Source organism: Macrotis lagotis, chromosome 1 (assembly GCF_037893015.1).
Source record: "Macrotis lagotis isolate mMagLag1 chromosome 1, bilby.v1.9.chrom.fasta, whole genome shotgun sequence".
NCBI lineage: Eukaryota > Metazoa > Chordata > Mammalia > Peramelemorphia > Peramelidae > Macrotis > Macrotis lagotis.
The window spans coordinates 317,997,283-318,019,500 of record NC_133658.1 but is presented as its reverse complement, the minus strand read 5'-3'; the positions used below and the strand labels follow the sequence as shown (position 1 = coordinate 318,019,500).

Genomic DNA, 22,218 nt, shown 5'->3' with positions numbered 1-22,218 from the left:
TATATTTTTTAAAATTATAATATATATATATATATATATATATATATATATATATTTTTCATTATTTATGTGAATGCATTAGAATCCAAATCACAGAACTTTGGAGTTGGAAGAGACCATCCAGTCAAACATCCAGCACAATCTATAAACGAAAGTTATCCCACATAATATATGTCCAACAAGTGGTTGTTCAGGTTCTGAAGAAAAATTTCCAAGGATCAGGACCACTTCTAGAAAGACTTTTGAAAATTCTAATTATTAAGGAAATTTTCCCCAATATCAAACCTACTTAGGCCACTTGCAACTTATACCCATTATTTCTAGTTCAACAAAACTAATCAATCCCTCCTCCACAATGTCCATTAAAAAAAAATTGGAAGTTTTCATTCTGGTAAAAGATGGAAGAACAGTCAATTACTTTTATTTGATAAAAATTTTGTAGACATACAGTATACTTTCTTCAGAATATAAGACAGATATATAACCTATACAATCATTAGAATATTAGAATATCTGCCAATTATGGTAAAAAAAAGCATGACAGCCAATATGAAATCTGATTTTAAAAATACTACTTTAAAATTTTTTCATACTATTTATTATACTTATACAGGGTGAATTTTATACTTGTTATCGTTCAGCCATGTACAACTCTCTAGGATCCCATCTGGAGGTTTTTTGGCAAAGATAATGGAGAAGTCTGCCATTTCCTTTTCTAGTTAATTTTATAAGTGGCTTGCCCAAGGTCACATAGCTAAGAGTATGAGATTAGAGTGACAGATTAGATCTCAGGAAGATGAGTCTTCCTAACTCCAGGTCTAGTCCTCTATTATATCACCTAACTGATCAAATTTTAGGTTACAAAGTCTTTTATCTTTTAAATACCCAGTTTTATCTTTTTCTCTAATCAAATGACAATTCACATATTTTAAGCAAATTTCTATAAATTGGGTGAATATTGGGGTGAAAATTGGGGTGAATATAGATAAAGCCCACTCTGATAATGATTCCATATTTCAAGTATAAATTACCTCCCTGTGACAGCAACTAGAAGGATTAGAGATCACAGGAGTCTTGAGTTAAAAATGTTTGCACAAAAATAAAAGAGAGTGACTTTATTTGTTCAGTCTAAAGCTAAGGGAATCAGGAATCCCTGAAGTTCTATTCACTGCACATTCAATGTCTGTCCTTGAGAAACTACTCTGTACTTGTTACCTCAGTTACATAAACTGTATATAGCACTGACTTTCCTCTTAGTTTGTTAGATTTAATGATCAACAAAAATAGTTTTAAATACCAAACATTAGAGAAGTCAATAAAAGCAATATTTTAAAAGGTTTTAAATGAACAAAATGTGACTTCAAATTTAATGTAAAATTGATTTATATGTTAATGTCACAATTCAATTTATGAAATGGTTTGTTTACTCATATAGATATATGGAATATCACATTGTTTAAATTATTTACTGGTGAATAATAACTTTGTATCTTTTGAGTCTTTTGTAAGAAACATCCCAAACAATGCAATACCAATCTCTTAAACAATTATAGGCTCAGAGTACAAGTAAAAGGAAATGCTGTATTTGTTGAAATTACCTACCAGTTAACAACTGTCTTTCTAGTTCTTCCTCTTCCTCCCGTGATGGATTATCCTCATAAACTTCTGCAACTTTTATTTCTTTCCTTTGCCTGATAGCTGTCATGATGTAAGACTTTCATGCATTTTTCTTCAAACCAATCCCTATAAAAATGAAACAGTAATAAATTATCTGGTCCATTTAAGCAAAGTCAGTAACCTTAAACCCTCTTTAAAAAAAACTTTTAAAACACTTTTAAAATCATACAATTTTACAAGACTTAAAAACTCTGATAAATACAACAACCAGCCATGATTCCAGGGGACCAATGATGATATATGCTGTCCACCTATGGCCAGAGAGGCTATGGACTCAAGATTCAGGACAAAAACATACATTTTTGGACATGGTCAATATAAGATTTTTAAAGCTTTACCATGCTTGTTTGTACAAAATTTTTGTTTTATTTTATTTTCAAACAAACACTTGTTAAATGAAAAAATAAAAATTGATCAGAAACAAATTTGGTCCTAAATTAAGTCAAAGTAGGTAGGCACTGAATATTGGTAATAAGCTGAGGATGCCTTGACATTACAATATGTCAAAGCTACTTCTTTCATCAGTCCATCATAGTGACATTTTCCTCCCAACTTGTCCTCAAATTTCTGCCACTAAAATTGTCAGAGTAGGAGATGGAAAAGAAAGAAGTTGGCAATACACTAGAGAAGAAATTTACTTCGTTCATGATTTTTCCAAGCCCACTCCTTGTCAAAAGTCACAAAATCTCACGAATAAAAAGGATTTCCTCACAAGTCATCTAGTCCAATGCATCTATTGGTAAGAATTCCTACTAAATATATCAGGCGTAAACTGTCCTCTAGCCTTTGCCCAATACCACAAATGAAAGAAAAACCTACTGTTTGGAGATATCCCATTAGGCAGTTTTTCATTAATGCAAGCTTAAATTTGTGATTGCAACTTCTACTCAGAACTATCATAAGCTCAACTCATTTTCCCTTTCCCCACATTTCTAGTTCCCCCAACTGATTCTCATGTTGAATGACCTCTCAAAATTCTAGTGCCTTTTTTCTGAACAATTTAGGTCAGCAGTTTTTTCCCCTAAATCCTAAGTGCCTTCTTAACATTTTAGGTCAGTAGTTTCCTTCCTAAAATACAAAGACTGGAACTGACTACAAACTCAGATGCCATCTTCTCTCAGTTTAGTTTACATTTATACCATATATCTCTTGCATGGACCTAGTTCTTTACAAGCTGGCTGCCTCATTAGAATGTAAAGTCCCTTGGATAGAGCACTGGCCCTGGAGTCTGGAGTACCTGAGTTCAAATTTGACCTCAGACACCTAATAATTACCTAGCTGTGTGGCGTTGGGCAAGCCATTTAACCCTATTTGCCTTGCAAAAACCTTAAAAAAAAAAAAAAAAGAATATAATAGAATGTAAGGTTCTTAAGGGCAACAAGACTTTTCTTTGTATCTCTGGTGCTTAGTGCCCCCCATCATCTGGTAACCACTTAATAAATGCTTATTGACTATCATTTCCATAGAGCTAGATCTATGCTTCTCATTATACATTGGTTTTGTTGACTGTTATTCTATATTGCTGATTCAAACTGAGTTTTATATTTCACTAAACTGCCCAGACCTTGATAAATATTGCTGTGTAACAACACCTAACTCATTTTAAATTCATAAAGTTGATTTAAGGACTCAATTTAAGGCACTACATTTTTCCCTTGATTCAGTCTACTCTTCTAAACTTTTATGATCTTTCTGAATTCTGTCATTCAATGGCATACACCTCCCTTGTGTATACTAAAAAATTAATAAGTATTGCATCTATACCTTTATCCAAATTAATAATTAAAAAAAAAAGTTTACCTTCACTGGGTCAAGTACTCCACTGGATGCCCTCTTCTAAGACAACTTCAGCCCATTAATGACATTTTGAGACCAGCCATTTAATCAACTTATTTCACCTGAGTATACTTGTTGCTTAGTTGTTTTTCAGTCTGTCCTATTCTTCATAACCCCATTCAGTGTTTTCTTGCAGAGTACTGGAGTGGTTTGCCAATTCCTTCTCCAACCAAAATGTAAAATGTACAGATGAGGAAACTGAGGCAAACAGGGTTAAATAACTTGCCCAGGGTCAGTAAGGATTTGGTAAGTATTTGAGGCTAGATTTGAAACTCAAGAAAATGAGTCTTCTTGACTCCAGGACCAGGACTCCATTCATCTAGCTACCCTGCCTATTACCTGTCTTTCAGTCTTGTCTACAAATACCTGACACTTCATCAAATACTTTAAGTTCTAAGTAAACCATATCTACAGCACATACCCTCATCAACAGTCTAGTTACCATGTCAAAAAAAAAGAAATAGTCTAGTAGGCTGGCTCTTGGGCTCTTTGCTTCCTTTTCTAAATGTTCACTATTTTTTTATTCCTTTAATAACACATTAGAACTTTTCTAGGATTCAAACTCAAGCTTAATGATTCATAGTTTTCTAAGTGACCTTCTCTGAAAATCAATTGCCCTTCTCCAATTCTAAAGTTTTTCTCTTATTCTATATGATCTTTCAAAAACTGGGAACTCAGCAGTCACATTTTCTAGTTCTTTCAATACCTGAGGATCAACTGAAATTGGCAGTCCAAATTCATTAAAATCTAGGTGATTCTTTTACTATTTCCCTACTTCTTTTGACTAGCAACTCCCTTTTGGTCGCATTTATTCTAGATCTTTCTGTTCCAGAAATTATTCTTCTTCGAAGAGAAAAAAGTGAAATAAGAATTTAATTTCTATTTTTATTCTTCATTGTTGGTTATCAACATTCTACTTACCTTGAGTGTTTATTTGATCCTCCTCTTTTGTTCAAGATACCTACAAAAAGTCCCAAAACTCTTTATTTTTGCCTTAGTTCTACTCACTGGTCTCAGTTCATTCTGAGATTGAGTACTCTTACAATAACCTATACCATACCATAGGTGGTATGGTATTTGCTTCTACTACTTTCTCACCCTTGCTTCATCTTCTATAGACTTATTTTTAAAATTCGAAGTCAGTGACTAACTCCCCATGCATTTACATTTGTCTCTTTAGATTCTTGTTCCTCTTTAGTGGAAATGCTTTTCTTTGTGTCTTTAGAATATCATTCCTGAAAGTTCCTCATCCTTCTGAACTTCTGACTTACCTTGTAGATTTTTAGTACCTGGGATCATACCTATTCTTTCTTTGAACACTTTGAAATTTCCTCTCCCCAATTATGAGATACATGTTAGACTATCCACAACTTTTGTCTTCTACTATGTCACAAATCCCACAATGGAATGAAAAGTCACTTCTCAAGTTTCCCATCATTTCCAGACAAGCAAAGAGTTCCTCTACTAGTAAGCTTCAGAGGGAGAATACAATTTCCCTTGTTGGCTCTTTCACTTTTTGGAGGCTTAAATTGCCATTAAGGCAAATAAAGAAATGATAAATTACTCTATTTTTAGCAGTTTTAGCAAAAAAAATCCAGATAACTGAATTCCCCCATCCATAACTATTTAAAATTTCAATCTATTTCCCAAGCTCCACATCTGTTTTTACTTTGTATTTAGGTTGTCTGTGGGACCACTAATGTTAGCAGCCTTTCTTTTCCTGATTTATCCAAATGTCCACTATACTTTTTCCTATTTCTTAATTTTTTTCACATCAGTATATCTTAATATGCAACCATACTTTTGCCACTTTCGTTGACCCTTAATTAAATGAAGTGATTTGCAAGAAATTAGTTTTACGTGAGCCTGAAGTATGTTTTTCTAAGCTAAATCCATGGTAACTTGGATATCAACAACCCTTTAATGACATATGTCTGAGATAAGAACTGCTTACCTTTGTCACTGAGCACTAGTGATGTGTAAAATATGTGTAGAAAATGTGTTTCCCAAACATAACGGAAACTAACATATTCCAATCTTGAAAAATGCATTTCCAGTTATTATTATTGATAGCAAACTGATTATTTCTCCTTGTTAGTTGGAATCAGACAGGCAACCTCAGTATGAAACAAGTATGCCTTGCAGAATCCTGCTTCTTTACCTTATGTACTTATTGTCCTGCTGACCCAGAATGTCCACCTCTCTCCTAATCCAGATCTTCCCCATCCTTCAAGATTAAGCTTATTTATGAAATTTCTGATACAGAAAGCTGGAAGTTATTTTTACCCCATTTCCCTTTCAAGTCCTTTGTACTTATACTTCTGATGCATATTATACTTAGTTGCATACCTGTCATTTCTGCAACTGATCTCTTAACTTCCTTGAAAGAAGGAACTGTTTGAGTCATCTTTGTATTCTTCTCTGTCCCCCTCAATGGCTAGTTAACACAATATCATATTCATACTAATATTTGTTGATATTTGTTGAATTGAAATAGTGGAGAGTGCCAGGCTTGAAAGCCAGAGAGATTTAGATTCAGATCACATTTCAGATGCTGGCGAATTGGGTAACTCTGGATGTGTCACTTAACCTCTCACCCTCAGTTTCCTCATTTGCAAAGAGAGGATTCTAATATCTATTACAGTCAAGTTCAAATGAAATAAAGTATTTTAAAAACTTTAAGAAACTTTATTTCAATTATTACTATTCTTGTCACATGCTTCATTCATGTAGGTATTTGCTGACAAATGGCTGGAACTTGCAAACACACACACACACACACACACACACACACACACACACACACACAAGTGTCCTAAAGCACTATGAAAAGTACATTTAAAAGCTTTCCCCAACTAGACTATACATTCCTTGAGGGAAATTTTTTTTTAAGTGTACTTGTGTTTCTTATAGCACCTTGCATAATGCTAAACATCTTAAAAGTCTTATGTCTTATGAAAAATAAAAGGCATTTGGAAAAATATATCTTGATTGACACTGAAAACTGTAACATTTTATCTGACATTGTTATTTCACAAAATTTCAGTTTGGAAGGGATTTCAGAGCCATTTGAGGCAAAAAAAAAATTTATTCTACAACATACTTTGAAAATTATCAACCAGACCTTTTCCTGATGACATTTAGTGTGGAAGAATCTATTATATCTCATAAGATGGTCCCTTCTACTTTTTTGTTGCTGTTTTTTTTTTGGCAAGGCAATGGAGTTAAGTGACTTGCTCAAGGTCACACAGTTAGGCAGTTATTAAGTGTCTGAGAAGAGATTTGCACTCAGGTATTCCTGACTCAAGGGCTGGTGCTCTATCCACTGCACCACCTAGCCACCCCCCTCCCTTCTACTTTTTAATAACTTTAATTATAAAGGCTTTACTTTCTTTTCTTTCTTTTCTTCTTCATTAAGCTTCTAAATTCTGCCACTTTCACCCAAACCCCTAGATCTGTCTTCTGGTCCAAACACAACAGTTTATTCCCTCTTTCATATGAATCTTTCAAATATTTAAAAATCACTATTATATTCCCAACTAAGCATTCTCTTCTCTAAAATAAATATTCCAAGTTCTCTCATCTAATGTTCATAACCTGATTCTGATGTCCTTAAACCAGCATTCTGGTTGCCTTCTTCTGGATGTTCTCTGGTTATTCAATGTCCTTCCCAAAATGTGGTATCCAGAATGGAGCACACTATTCTAGATGAGGTCAGACTAGGTCAGAGAACAGAACAGCAGGACTTATCACCTCCCTGATCCTGGACATTTGGCTTCTCTTGAATGCAGTTAAAAGTTTTCTTAGCTGTCATATTATACTGTTGATTCACTCTGAATTTTCAATCCACAAAAAAAATCTCACATCTTTCTCAAATAGTTTTCTGATCATCTACTTCTCATATTGTATTTGTAAATATGGTGTTTAGAATCTAAGGATATGATTTCCTATTTATCTCTATTAAATTTATTCATTAAATATAAATTGTTCTATTAGAAAATACATGAAAAGTATCATATACATCTACTGTTCAACCTTTTAATCATCTAATTCTATTCTTAAGGCTCTAAAGAGATTGCTCTTTTCCAAAGTCACTCACTGCTAAATCCAAGAGTTGTTTCTTTAGCTCTCCTTTTCTTGGATATCTCTGCTTCACAGGATCCTCTTATTCACCCCATCCCTACCTAAGGGAATTCTACCCTATAATTCTCTCCTTGATCCTCCCTCCCTCTAGAGAAGCCTTTCATGCTCTTTTTATTATTCTCTGGTATTACAATCACTTAGTGTAGTGGAATTCCAGACTCCTAAATGTGGGTGCTACTGAGTGCTACTCATCCTTCTTCCCTTGCTTTCCACCGTATTTCACTTGAGCTTAATTAATGGTAAGGTTGTAGTGAAAACCTCTATGCAGAAGCAGGCTGGATGACTTCTTGACTTTAATATGCTATATACTCAACAGGTTCAAATTTGAATTTGAACCTCCCAAAACTTGTCTCTTCTCTTTACTTCCCTAATTTTGTCCATGGCTCTACCATTTTTTCAAATTACCAGAGCATGAAGTCTTAGATTTATTAGTGACTCTTCTTTCTTGGCCTCAGTTTATCATCTGTAAAATGAAAGAATTAAATCAACTAGATGACCTCTTAAGTTTTCTTCTAATTCTAAAGACATGATCCTAGTCAATTGTCAAGTCCTGTTAATTCCACCGCCAGGATCTTCCTCCTCCTTTTCACTTACTCTACAATTCTAGTTCAAGAACTCATTACCTCCCATCTAACCTACCCTATAGCCTTCTAATTAAGCTCTACAATTCTTTCATCCAGCAGTATTGCTGCCAAAGTAATCTTCTTAAAGGAAAATATGATCACATTATTCTCCCGATCAAATTCCTTCAGAGGCTCACCATTCCTGGTCAATAAAATACAACAACTAAGTCTGACTTTTTAGGTCCTCTACATTTCCAATATTATTGCAAATATTTATTCTTCACATACTCTGCTCCAGCCACAAACAACTTGCCATTCCCTAATCTTATCTGGTATCTACACCTTTGAGTATTCTGTCCCCCTTATGCCCTTTACATCCTTATCTGCTGAAATCCTTTCCTTCTTTCAAGTCCCAGTTGAGGTGTTCCTTTTCTATGTTTTCCTTCATTACATTTACACTATAATTTGTATTAGAGTTATATATGCCTTTGCCTTATTCTATTATTAGATTATGCTTTCCTTGGGGTCAAAGGCTAGATGTCATGTTTCAATTTTTTACATGCAGCATGGGAGGACCAATAATAACAAAAATGATGATTATCATGTACATATATAAAATACATTAATTTGGATTAAAGAATCGTAATTGGTCAAGGGCTACAAACATAGCAGTTCTGCTCCCTGCTTATGAGTTCATCAGGTGTACTGATAAGAGAAGCAGAATAGACCTAAATTCTCTAAGATCCTTGAAATATCCTGTTCCACTGCACTAAGCTACTTAATACTTTAGAGTAATGGCATAATGAGCTGATTTTTAATCCATAATTTAATGAGAATATCCTACTAACAGATTTAAAAGGTGAATTCAACATAAAAAGTTAGTGAATATCCTACAAAACTCATCCATACTCTATGCAAATGCACTTAGCACTAGGGTTAAATACAACACATGTTCATCTTGCAAGTAAGCAACAAGTCTTAGATGAAAATTATCAATCTGATAGAATCACTAACTATTCTAGGAAAAGAAAAGAACTTTAAATAAACATTGACAATACATAAAATATTAAAGAATTGAATAATACAATCACTGGATAGACTCAATATAAGACAAAGAACAGCAATAATTCTAGAGGATATTAAAAAAAACCTATCCAATTGAATACAAAAAATCTTATTACCAAGTTTCCTTCCATTTGCTTGATTTGATTAAACATTCTGCACCCACATCCAAGGTTTTCCCAAAAATCTTAGTGCAATTCTCAGCTTTAATGACTGCTGAAAACTGCACTCAGACTTTTGGGACATCCTACACATCATACAATTTATACAACTCCCGATTGTATATTTGATTAAACAGACATCAGATTATGCACAAGTGTGTACAAAATCTTCATTAAAAGCATTTAAAATCACAAACATCAAATCCATGCCTTCCTAAGGCTACAACTTCCCTCTCCATCCACCCCCCCCAGTTGTAGAAAGATCATTTTTCTTCTGCAAAATAAATGGGTGCTGCAGGGTGCTTCTTTAAAAAATTAAGTACCATAAAATGTCATCATGCAAAAAATGATACTTTATATACATGTGTATTCCTCTATAACAGAAATATCTACAATATTAGTTTGTCATAATTGTGTCTGAAGACACCTACTACTCTGGGGCAACAACCTCAAACCCAAATTCTGACAATATTCCCCCTAAATAACCCCCCAACGCGCATATATATAATATATGTATATGTATATATATAATATATATACGTATATGTATATATACATATATATATAATACATATACGTATATATATACATATATATATATACACACACACACACACACACACACACATATACACATACTCTATATAAGACACCTGCTACTCTTGAGGCAACAAGCTGAAGCCCAAATCCTGACAGCACCTCACCCCAGCAGCACCCCAACACACACTATAAGGATAAACTCTTGGGACAACAATCTTAAGAGTCAAATCTGCCCCCCCCCCACACGCGTATGCTATAAGATGGCAGTAAAACTCTGGGGCAACAATCTTAGGGCCAAATCTGGCCCCCCACACACACACCACACACCACACAGACACACATACACACACACACATACACGCGCACACAGATACACACACACACACACACACACACACACACACACGCACACACACAATCTTCTGGGGCAACAAGCTCACATCCACTTCTGACCAGCCCCGCCCCTCCCCCCGCGGCTCGTGCTCTGGGGCAACAAGCTGTGCCCCCGGAGTCTCGGGCACAACGCTGCCAGCGAAGGCTGGCCTGGCGCCACCGGCCACCCAAGGCCCACTCCCCGGCGGGGCCCGCGGGGCAGCAAGCCCTCGGAGACACAGCGTGCGCGGCGGCACACGCGCCCACCCCCGGGCACGCACGTCACCTTTCGCCGGTCCGGGCAGCGGCGGGCGGGAGTTGGCGGCGGGGCTCCTCGGACTTGGCAGGTCCTCGCGCCGGGCTCGGCGGTGCCAGGGGGCGGGGAGGGCGAGCGCACACATGCACACACACTCGCACTCGCACACGCACACGCACACGCACACGCGCGGCTGCACAGGCCCCGCCGGGCGGCGGCGGCGCGGGGGAGGGGCTGCTCACACTTGCACGCCCCCCACACCCCGGGCCCCACGACGCCTCCGGCCCCTCCGGCGCGGCAGACGGCTCAGTCGCCCGAACGGGAAGGGGCGGAGGCCCGAGGAGGAGGGGCCGGAGGAGGAAGGGGAGGGGGAGGGGAGAGAAGCGGCGGCGGCGGCGGCGGCGCGCCACACGGGGCGGGCGGGGTCGGGGGTGCGGGCGGCCCGGGAGGGAGGGCGGGCGGGCGCGGAGCGGGGGGCAGGGAAAGCGGGCGGCGACGAGCGGGCCGACGACCAATCGCCGGGCAGGGCGGGAGGAGGCTGCGCCTCCGTAGCGCCTGCGGCAGCTGTGATAGGGCGGCAGGGCCGCCACTCCTCGCCGCGGCCCCGCCCCCGGCTCGCGCCGCCCCAGACGCCGCGGCGGCGGCGGGGCTGGGAGGAAGCCGCCCGCCCTCTTCCTCCCGCCCCTCGGAGGTCCGGGCGGCCCCGCTGCCCCCGCCCGCGAGCCGGGGCCCGGGTCGGGGTGTGGGCCGCAGGGAGGGGGCGGGAGCCGGCCCGTGGCCCTGGGAGCAGCAGCTCGGGGGCAGAAAGCTTACACTCCCCTTCGGCATCCATCGAGACCCGAGAACGTGCCCCGGAGCCCGAGAGGAGCCAGCCTTGCCCCGTGCCACGCGATGCCAGGCTGCCCCCCAGCATCCAGGCCCCAGGGTCTGCTGCCCCGGGCCACCCTTAACACAGTTGTGTCGCTCCGCCCCGCCGCTCACCCTTGCCCGCCACCGGCAACACGGTGTGTTCCAGGCTTCATGCAATTTGATTTCTGTTTTCTAGCCTGATTTCGGATGGCTCACTTCACTTACAGGCTTGTTCCTCCGCATGAGGACCTGGTCCAAATCCAGTTTCCACCTGTGGCTATTTCTACGACCTTACCCAGTCCTTGGGCCTCAGTTTCCTCATCTGTAAAAAAGAGGGGGTTAAACCAGGGTTTCTTTTCAACCTGGATCTATGATCCTATAAATAGCTATCTCCTTCCCATCTTGGCTCAGGTTCTCTTTTCTAACTGGAATACATAATTTTTTATCACCTAGGTAGTATTGTTGGAGAAATACTGAATTTAGAATTAGAGGATGAGTTAACATTAAGTCTCTGTTGCTTATTATTACCGTTGTGACCTTGGGAAAAGTCATTTCTCTTTCTTAGATTTCAGTTTTCTGGACTATAAAAGGAAGGAATTAGTTTAAAATGATTCAAGACCCTTTCCAGCTCCAAAGTCCTCCAATCCTGAGAAATCCTCATATTTAAGGCCTAGTTCAGATGCCTTCTCCCACCTTATACTTGTTTGTGTAAAAGTAAATTTTACAGTCTTTAAATGTAGGAACTGGTACACACATTTTTCCATCTTTTTTGTTCTTTGTATCTGGCAACGTACCTTTTACTGAACCCCATGGATAGGTTGGCATTTTCTCTGAGGCAGGACTCTAATTTATCTCTGTAGCCCCTTCTCCAAGCACAATGTCTTTTCCATAATAGGGGTTCAATAAATGTTTTTTGTATGAATGCATGAGCATTCTCTGGAAGTCAGAGCATATTTAGAATTTGTTCCAGCAAATGTGAAATAAAAATAGCCTCTGATATGAATTGAAAAAAAATAAGGTGTGTAATAAATCATAAGTGGAAACTCATAAGCACTTGTTTCTCAACTTTTTATTTCTCATATTGAAACTATACAAACTGACATCATTTTCATTATTCTTAGTAATTAATTTTAAATGCTTATCTGAAGTGAAAAATTTTAAAGGGCTATATTAAGAAGAAATAAATATTCAATCAGGAGTCAAAGTGTATCAAACTAAAGGTAGAAACAATGCCAGAAAAAATAGAATTAAATTTCTGAAGAACCTTACATCTTGAGAAAATTAAATGCAATATATTTAGATAGCAATGAATAGTTAAAGTTTACAAATAATCTTCTGAACTTAAATCTCATGTAGAGTTCTCATGCAAAATGATATTTGTCCATTCCCTAAGAAAACCATGACATCAGGGAGGTGACGCTATGACAAGCATGTGAATTGGATTTGAATGAGGGGATTCTGTGTTGTCACCAGTTTCACTTTCTCTTCCAGAGTCATCTGGATCCAATGGCCAGATACAAATCTGGACCACTGGAGATGTCCCTTGATGCTTGGTAGTCAGTGTTAAGTGACTTGTCCAAGCTCATACAGCTGTTAAGAGTCAAGTATGACTCCAGGGCTGGTGCTCTTCTCATTTCAAGAAATCTCAATTTAAGTGTCCTTTTTGGAGTAGGGATAGTTTTTGTCTCCCTGATAACAAAGGTAAAGAGAGATTACAAAAATCAGACACAAATCCAAAAAATAGTAATTTCAAGCCCTTTTTGAATATAAAGAATACTCAATAAACACAGAAGACAACATTATATTTAAAAATAATGATGTTCATTATAACTCAAGCTTTCAAGAAAGTGTTAAATTAAAAAAAACAGGAAAGATATATCTGAAAAATATTTTTATCTAAAATAGCTTAGTCTAGAGAAGGCATTTAATAAAAGCTGGTTGACAGACCATTTATTGACTAATTTCACAGTCAGACTTCAGTTTATCTTTTCAGGCTTATTGCACATTATTCTTTTTCATGAGTTCTATGTTTCAACCCAACTATGTTACTTGCTGCTTCCACAACACATATCTATCTGCCTTTTCTCCCAGGGTTCCCAGGTCTGAAGTACACCATTTAGAACCCATAATTTCCTTTAAAAATCAAACACAACCTTCTATTAGGAGCCTATCTTCACCCCCTCCTCAATTTTAGCACAGTCTCCTTACCTCCCCCAAACTACTTTGGTTACATTTTGTACTTAATATTCTATTTGCATGATTTTTTTCATCCCAGTGGAATATAAACATACTGAGAGCAGGGACCTAATATAGTAACAAAAACTTTTTGTGGAATGAAGAAATGAACAGAGGTAAGTCATATGACATGGGATTGGAAAATTGGGAATATAACTAAAAAAAGAGCTGAAAGAAGATTGGCTAAGGTAATGATCAATGTTGGAGAAATGTGGGAAATCTGGGACACTAATACATAGTTGGTGAAGTTGTGAACCTTTCTGGAGAGCAATTTGGAATTATGCCCAAAGGGCAATAAAAATTTGCATGAAATTGATCCAGTAATACCACTACTAGGTCTGAATCCTGAAGAGATCATGAAAAAGGGTAAAGATCCCACATGTACAAAAATATTCATAGTAGCTCTGTTGGTAGTGGCGAAGAATTGTAAATTGAGGGGGTTGCCCATCAGATAGAGAATGGCTGAACAAATGTGTATGTGATGGAACACTATTGATCTATAGGAAATCATGGGGTAGGGGAGGAACAACTAGGTGTAGCACAATGAATCACTGGCCCTGGAGTCAGGAGTACCTGAGTTCAAATCCAGCCTCAGACATTTAATAATTGTCTGTGTGACCTTGGGCAAGTCACTTAGCCCCATTGCCTTAAAGATTTTGTTTAAAAATACCTAAAAAAAAAAAAGAAATGACGGATGGGATTTCAGAAAAGTCTGGAAAGACTTGCATGAATTGATGCTGAGTGAAATGAATAGAACAGAAGGACATTATACATACTAACAACAACATGAAGTGATGATCAACCATGGTGGACTTGCTCATTCCATCAGTGTAATAATTGGACAATTTTAGGGGATTTGTGTTGGAGAATACCATCTGTATCCAGAGAAGGAACTGTGGAGTTTAAATGAACACAAAGCTTATTATCTTCAATTTTTAAAAGTTGTCTTAGGTAATAGGTAATTTTACTATCTGTAATATTTTATATTTTACCTTTTGGATCTGATTCTTGTCTTACAACAAGTTCAGTTTTGGTCTATGCCTATCATGGATGCAAATGTGAAGCCTATTTCAAACTATCTTCTTTTGGGGGGGAGGGAAGAGGGAAGGGAGGGAAGGAGGAAAAATTGTAAAACTCAAAATCTCTCAAAAAAAGATTGGTGGAAATTACCATTGTATGTAATTGGAAAAACAAAATATATAATTTTAAAATATTAAAAATAAAAGAAGAGCTGAGAGAGTCTTAAAGAAAGTCTGATTCTTATTACATCCTTTCCTCAACACTCGAACAACCCACATCGGTGCAATTTATTTTCTTAATCCAATTACGGTGTGAAAATTTTGTGGCATTTTAGTATAGAAGCACAGTTACTCCAGTATGAATACTTTGTTTACTAGGATGGCTATGTTATCTTAGACCTTTGATTATTTACCCCATCCAGTTTCCATCAGATCTCTCTTCTCTTCATTACTGTAAACTTCAAAAAAGAGGTTGTCAACACCCAGTGCCTCTAGTTTTTCATACTCAACATGTTCTCAATGCCATGCAATCTGATTTATCTCATCTATGATGTTTTTACCAGCAAATATGATGCCACCTTTTATCTACTGTGATCTTTCTTTGCCTCTACCATGCACTAAAAGGTCAGATGCTGGATTTAGAGTAGTAAGATCTGGATACAAATTCTATGTCTGATACTTTACTCTGATTGCCTTGCACCTAAGACCATCTCCAGTCATCCTGATTGATATCTGGACTCTGGACCAGATGACTCTGGAGGATAAAGTCAGGCTGGTGACTTAGCACTCCTCACTCAAATCTATTCCATGAGCTTATGGCATCACTCCCTTGTTGTCATAGACTTCTTCAAAAATAAAGGACAAACATTACTATTACCTCCAGTAATGCAGATTTCAACCCAATCTGGCCTCTTAAGCTGTGACACTTGAGTCCCTGTCTTATGAGTCCTGAGCCTAGGATTTAGCCATGACCTTCTATCTCTGTTTTTGTCCTTGCATTAGCCAGGGATCCACCCACCCACCCTCTCCAGAACCCTCTCCAGTGCTCTAGAAACTACCTCCCAGTGAGCAGACACAACCAGACCATATGTATTCCTTCCTTCTGGGAGTCAGGCTCTCAGGTCTTTAATTGCATCAAAGGAGACAATTTCACCAGCTCCCATGTTAGTCAAATTGCACCTTTCTACAACCACTGATATTCTATCTGGATTCATTCCTCAACAGGTACCACATTCCCATCACCTCATTCTCAAAATCCAGTGATTTCAAAACCCAAGTACCCTTTATTCTCCTCTCCCTGAGCCCCACCTCACAAAAGTTCCACTCCTGATCTGCCTGCCACTTCTACTTCTTTCACTGTGTTATTTGGATATGATTTGTCCTTCATTCTCAGGGAGGTCATGACAAGCAAGTGAAATGGATTTGAGTGAGAGGGTGCTGTGCTGTCACCAGCCTCACTTTCTCACTTTCTCTCTGGGTCCAGTGGTCAGATTGACTGGAGATGGCCCTTTATGAGACAGGGTTAAGTGACTTGCCCAAGGTCACACAGCTAGCAATGGCAAGTGTCTGAGGCTGAATTCAAACTCCCATCCTCCTGACTCCAAGACCAGAGCTCTATCCACTGCACCACCTAGACCTGCTTGATTTTTAAAATGGCCCAGTGGATAGAGCACTGGACCTGGATTACAGAAAACAGCATTTATTAGTTATGTGACCCTAGACAAGTCACAACTTTTTCCTGCCTTAATTTCTTCATCTGTAAAATGGAGGTGAAGATAATAATGGCACATACCACCCAGGGTTCCTCTGAGAATAAAATGAGATAATATCTGTAAAGTACTTTATTATCATTACTGAACATTTTTCTTTCTTGCTTCTTCCTTCTGACATTTAATGAGATCTGACTCTATCCTAAAGACATTGGATCCCTGTCTCTCTTTCCCTGCAGAATGTACTTTCACTGATTGTAATCCCCCAACTCACTGGTTGTAATCAAGGAAAGGGAATACTCTTAATTCTCTATCCTAAACAATCCCTCTTTCACCATGACTCATCAATCTCTCCTATGAGGTTCACCAATTCAGTTATATCACCCAATCCAGATTTTGGTGGTTGTTACCTATTGTTACCTATTACCTCCCAGGATACTCTTCTTTATTTATCAGAGTTCAGTAGTTATCTTCTATACTAGAATACTCTGCCTTTTCACCTGTCTCCTGGCTTCCTTGACTTCCTTAACTCAAATCCTATCTTCTTCTTCTAGAGTCAATTCCACCCTCAGAGCTTTTCCTCTAAGATTATCTACCATTTACATCACATATCTTGATTATGTATAGTTATCTGTGTTTGTCTTACCTGTTAGAATGTAAACTCCTTTAGGACAGGAACCACACCTTTTTTTTTTTTTTGTGAGTCACTCCACCTAAGCTTGAGGATATTTTTTTCTAACAATCCTGTGAATTTGTGTGCTGAGTATTCAGAGAGATGAGTCTTCTGCTTCACTTAGAGAGGCTCTGAGAAATTCTGTGCTTCTGTCAAGACTGGGCATCAAAAGAGGAATCTGAGAGGAAGGTGGTCAAGAAAAACAAACATGGACTTTTGGAGGGCAGTCTAGAAACCTTTCCAACTCCAAAGATTTCCAGGTCCATCTCCAGTCATCCTGATTCATATCTAGCCACTGGACCCAGATAACTTTGAAAGAGAAAGTGAGGCTGGCATCTTAGACATAGACCCTTCACTCCCATCCAGTTCACTTGCTTGTTCAAAGAATGCAGTCCTTACTATGTATTTCTACACCTGCACTTTCACTCATATCCCCCAATTCACAGTGCCTCTTGTTCCCTGTTGCCACTTTTGGACTCTCCCTCTATCACCATCACTCATCAATCTCTCCCACTCTAAGATTCATCTATTCAATTTTATCACCCAGTCCAAAATCTTAGTGGCTGTTGCCTATTAGAATGTAAACTCCTTTAGGACAAGAACCACACTTTTCTTTGTGTGTTTGTGCGTGTGTGTAAAACTCCATTTCCACATAGGCTTGGGGATATTTTTTCTTTTCTTTTTTTGGATTTTTAAACTTAAAATTGTATTTTATTTTTCTAATTATATGTTATGGTAGTTTTTCAACATTTATCTATTTGCAAATTTGTGAGGTACACATTTTTCTACCACCTTCCCTTTCCTTCCCCCTCCCCATAGTGGTGAACAGTTTGGTAAAAGTTGTACATGTACATTTGTGTCTAACACATTTACATATTAGTCATTTTATGTAAGAAGAATTACAACTAAGGGGAAAGAAAGAAAACCATGAGATATGAAGGAAAAACATAGGTAAATTTTTTAAAAAAGGAGCATAGCATATATTCAGATTCTGTGCTTTTTTTCCCCCCTGGAAGGGGACAGCATCATCCATAGTAGATCCCTCAGTGTTGTTCTTGATCTCTGAACTGCTAAGATCTCTGAACTGCTGTATCTATCATAGTTGATCATCTTACAGTGTTGTTGTTAATATGTACAATGTTCTTTTGGTTCTGCTCTCTTCACTCAGCATCAGAAGGGGTAATTCTTTCCATGCTTTTCTAAAGTCTGACCACTCATGATTTCTTAAGGAACTTATAGTACTTCATAACATTCATGCACCATACTCATTCAATAATTCCCCAATTGACAGACAGATATCTTGAAGATATTTTTACGTGTGCAGTGTATTTAGAGGCAGGTGTGACTTCTGTTTTACTGAGAGAGTTCCGTATTGGAAAATTTTGTGGTTCTGTCAGGGCTGGATGCCTGCCTTCTAAAAATGGGCTAATGAGTAGGGAAATGAAAACTAAAACATCTCTGAGCCCCTACCATACACCTATCAGATTGGCAAATATGACAAAAAAAGGAAAATGTTGGAGGGAGTGTGGGAAAACAGGGACACTCAAAGCACTGTTGAGAAGTTAGGAACAACTGTGTAGGTGCTTTGACCCAGTAATACCACTTCTAAGTTTGTATCCCAAAGAGATAAAAAATATATTAAAAAAAAAAGCAAAAGGACCTGTATGTATAAAAATATTTATAGCAGCTCCTTTAGTGGTGGCAAAAATTTGGAAATTGAGTAAATGTCCAACAATTGGGAAGTGACTGAACAAGTGATTGTGAATGGAGTGATATTGTGAGTGGAATGATGATGATGATGATGATGTTTGTCCTTCTTTCTTGAAGACCATGACAGCAGGGAGGTCATGACAAGCAAGTGAAATGGATTTGAGTGAGGGTGTTAAGTCACCATTCTCACTTTCTCCTCTGAAGTCATCTGGGTTTGACCAGATAGGAATCAGGATGGTTGGAAATGGCCCTTGCACAGGGTCATACAGTTAGTGTGTAAGGTCAAATCTGAACTCAAGATTCCCTGTCTCCTGGTTGCTCTGTCCACTGAACCACTTAGGCAGCTAGGTGATTCAATAAATAGAGAGCTGGGCCTGAAGTGAGGAAGACTTATCTTCCCGAGTTTAAATTTGATCTCAGCTACTTACTATGTGACCCTGGGCAAGTCACTTTGCCCTGTTTGCCTCAGTTTCCTTATTTGCAAAATGAGCTGGAAAAGGAAATGGCAAACCATTCCAGTATCTTTATTGTGCTAAGAAATGATGAACAGGATGTTGGAAAAACTTACATGAACTGATTCAAAATGAAATGAGCAGAACCAGGAAGCCATTATACATAATAACAGCAATATTGTATGATAATCTTCTATGAATAATTTTGATTTTCTCAGCCACACATTGATCAAAGATAATTCCAAAGGATTTATGATGAGAGGTGCTGTCCATTTCCAGAGAAAGAACTGGTGGCATCTGAATGCAAATAGGAGATACTTCTTCTTTACTTTATTTTCTTTTTTTCCCTGTGTTACATGGAAATATGCTTTGCAAGTCTATATATGTATAATCTATGTCATATTACTTCCCTTCTTGATGGGATAGGGAAGGGAGGAAGGGAGAGAATTTGGAACTCAAAATTTTAAGAAACATGTTAAAATTGTTTTTACATATAATTGGCAAAAAAATAAATTTTAGAAAAAAGAAACTGATCAGTGTCTAATAAAGCATCTGAGCAATTAAAAAAAGAATTCTTCAGAAATTGCATTATTTCATAGCTCAATGATTCTATGGCAAAACCAGAAGAATATTGATATTAAAGGGTCAGGTCCACATTTCAGAGAAATTTAGGGATCAATAGAAGCCAGGCATAATATACCAAAGACTCTATCTTCTTTTACCTAGTTCATTGTCCATACAACCGTATACCATGGACTATATAATAGTCTTTATCCACTTGCCTTTTTAAACTATTTATACAGTTACTGAGTTCTTTTGACTAATTGTAGGCTTCTTTTATAGATTTTTTAATGTTTCTAGGCTTGGTGGCATGAGAACAGTGTTATCTGTAACAAGAACATCTGGAAGATGTTGCCATCTAGAGAGAATTCTTCCCCCCCACACACACTCTCTTTTGGACACTATAACACTGGCAAATACCCTGATTTACATGGCACATAAGGAGCTGTGTGATATTACAGTTCAAATATGGTGTTTCTGCTTTCTTTGAGGGAGAAAATAATTTGTTCTAGAAATTTTGACAGAACTTTTCAATTTTCCGCTGTTTATTTTTCTATTTCCAGTTTCAACATTAAAATGTTTAAATGATATCTTTCTTTGTTGCTAATTCTTTCTCTCCTCTTACTAACCACTCTCAGCTTTTCTGTCTCTTTTTATCTATACCTTTCTGTCCTTTTTCCAAAGATAAGATGTCTTCCTAATGTTGTGAATGTTTACATGAATAGCTGATAAGACATTGAATCAAAGTAGATCATAAACATAGCATGATATCATGAGCCAAGTGAGCTGATTCATAGACTCTGCTACACTTACATATTTCAAGATCCTATGTCTACCAGTCATTTATCCAAAAAGTCTCTGGCTAGCCCTCTTAATCTGGTTCCTCTTGACTAATTTGTTTTTATTCCCTGTAAAATTGGTATTTATGCAACAGGTGTTGGGCAAATCTGGAAGGAGCAGATTTGCCCAGTTAACAGATGTTAATGAGTATTGCCTGGCTCAGGATTTTTAGATTTATCTGTGAGAAGAGGAATAAGAATTTCAGCCAGAAATGTCAGCATTACTAACTATATTGAACTCACACATTTATTGTGGCTATTATTACTAATCTAGTGCTGAACAGTATTAGCATTTATTAATGCTTATAAAATGATTTTGCTAAAATATTCCTGTTTCTTCTAATAAGTAGTGATGAGATAGCACAAAGGATTAATTATGGCACAGGGAGCTCTTTACAATGGTTTTAAAATTTTGAATAGGGTTCAAGCCTGAAAGCTATTATCACTGTAACTACCTAGATAACAGTAGTGTGACTTCTTTAAACTGAATTAGTGTCCTGATCACAGTAGGGATAAGTAATCCAATTTTCAGAGGTTATCAGAATTCTTTGTTGACCTTTTTAATTCACAAAAGAGATCAGGAAATATAGGTAGATATACCTTTTTTTGACTTATGGGGGGACTTATTTATGTAAGGGTTGAAACAGTGGCTGGCATCTTCATTCAGTAAAGTATTACATAAACTACCACTACCTCTGCAGGTGTCTCCTCATATGGAAGAGGCTAATAGTCTGCTTCTGGGATAGTCATGAACTTGTGTAATGGAAGAACCTTCAAGAGACAATAGAACATGTGTAGCTAATCATTAACTGGTTCTCATCGACTAACCAGGTGGTGAATGGAAACCTATTTGACTGGCTCCAGTTATAAATTTGGAACTAGGGGTACTTTTTCAAAAAATCTTAGCCTCAACCATTGTCTTCCACATTTCTCTCTTGTTTTGGCTTCTTTGTTCACAGCATATAGTTAGAGATAATACTGAAAGCAGTGAGACTTTGGGTTTCACCATTTGTTTTTTGTTGTTGTTGTTTCTGTTTTAGGAAATGGAGATTAATCTCGAGGCTTGGGAAGCCATGAGAGCAAACCACCAGACATTACAACATCCAGGTTTTATAACTTGCCTGCCATCTATACCCTGAGTATTAAGAACCTTTAAGACTCGGCCCAGTAATATCTGATGTGAAGACTGGCAATTGGTTGACTGTCATGCTGTATTTAAATATGAACTTGCTAGGTAGAAATTGTTCTAAGTCTGAGCCATTTTTCCCCATTGATCACAATGGTATAGGGGAAAGTGTGTTCCTCAAGTGTGGGGGGAAAATATTTATACTGTTATTATTGCATATGTTTGAGAAAAATAGGCCTTTGTAAAAGTTAAATGATAATAAGTGCTTAAATGGAGCAGGAGTGATAGTCACTAGACTTGAAGAATGGGAGAGAGAGGAGCAGGATCCATAGAGAATCAAAGTAAAAGCATTTTAAGAGACACTGCCAGACCCTTTAATGTACCCTTCCTTTAAAACCATGAGGGAAAGATGGGACTGTATGTACCAGAAGCATA

At 38.0% G+C, this 22,218-nt stretch overlaps 1 protein-coding gene and 1 long non-coding RNA gene across 6 annotated transcripts in view; one reads left to right on the top strand and one right to left on the bottom strand.

The window, feature by feature from the left end:
• The window catches only part of DPY19L3 (dpy-19 like C-mannosyltransferase 3), a 99,586-nt gene extending 88,822 nt beyond the window's left edge, over positions 1-10,764 (bottom strand). The window contains exons 1-2 of one of the 4 annotated variants that reach the window (XM_074211472.1): positions 10,641-10,764; positions 1,603-1,743 (exon numbers count right to left, since the gene is read on the bottom strand). In XM_074211472.1, coding sequence (XP_074067573.1) covers positions 1,603-1,705 — 103 coding nt within the window. In that variant the 5' untranslated portion in view covers positions 1,706-1,743; positions 10,641-10,764. Of the gene's footprint in view, positions 1-1,602; positions 1,744-4,434; positions 9,277-10,640 lie in introns of those variants that run through there. The other 3 variants (XM_074211468.1, XM_074211470.1, XM_074211471.1) reach the window with 3 other exon arrangements.
• The window catches only part of LOC141505549 (uncharacterized), a 43,936-nt gene extending 21,926 nt beyond the window's left edge, over positions 1-22,010 (top strand). For both annotated transcript variants that reach the window (XR_012473627.1, XR_012473625.1), the window contains exon 4: positions 21,698-22,010. This is a non-coding gene — a long non-coding RNA (uncharacterized LOC141505549). The remainder of the gene's footprint in view (positions 1-21,697) is intronic.
• The last annotated feature ends 208 nt before the right edge of the window (positions 22,011-22,218 follow it).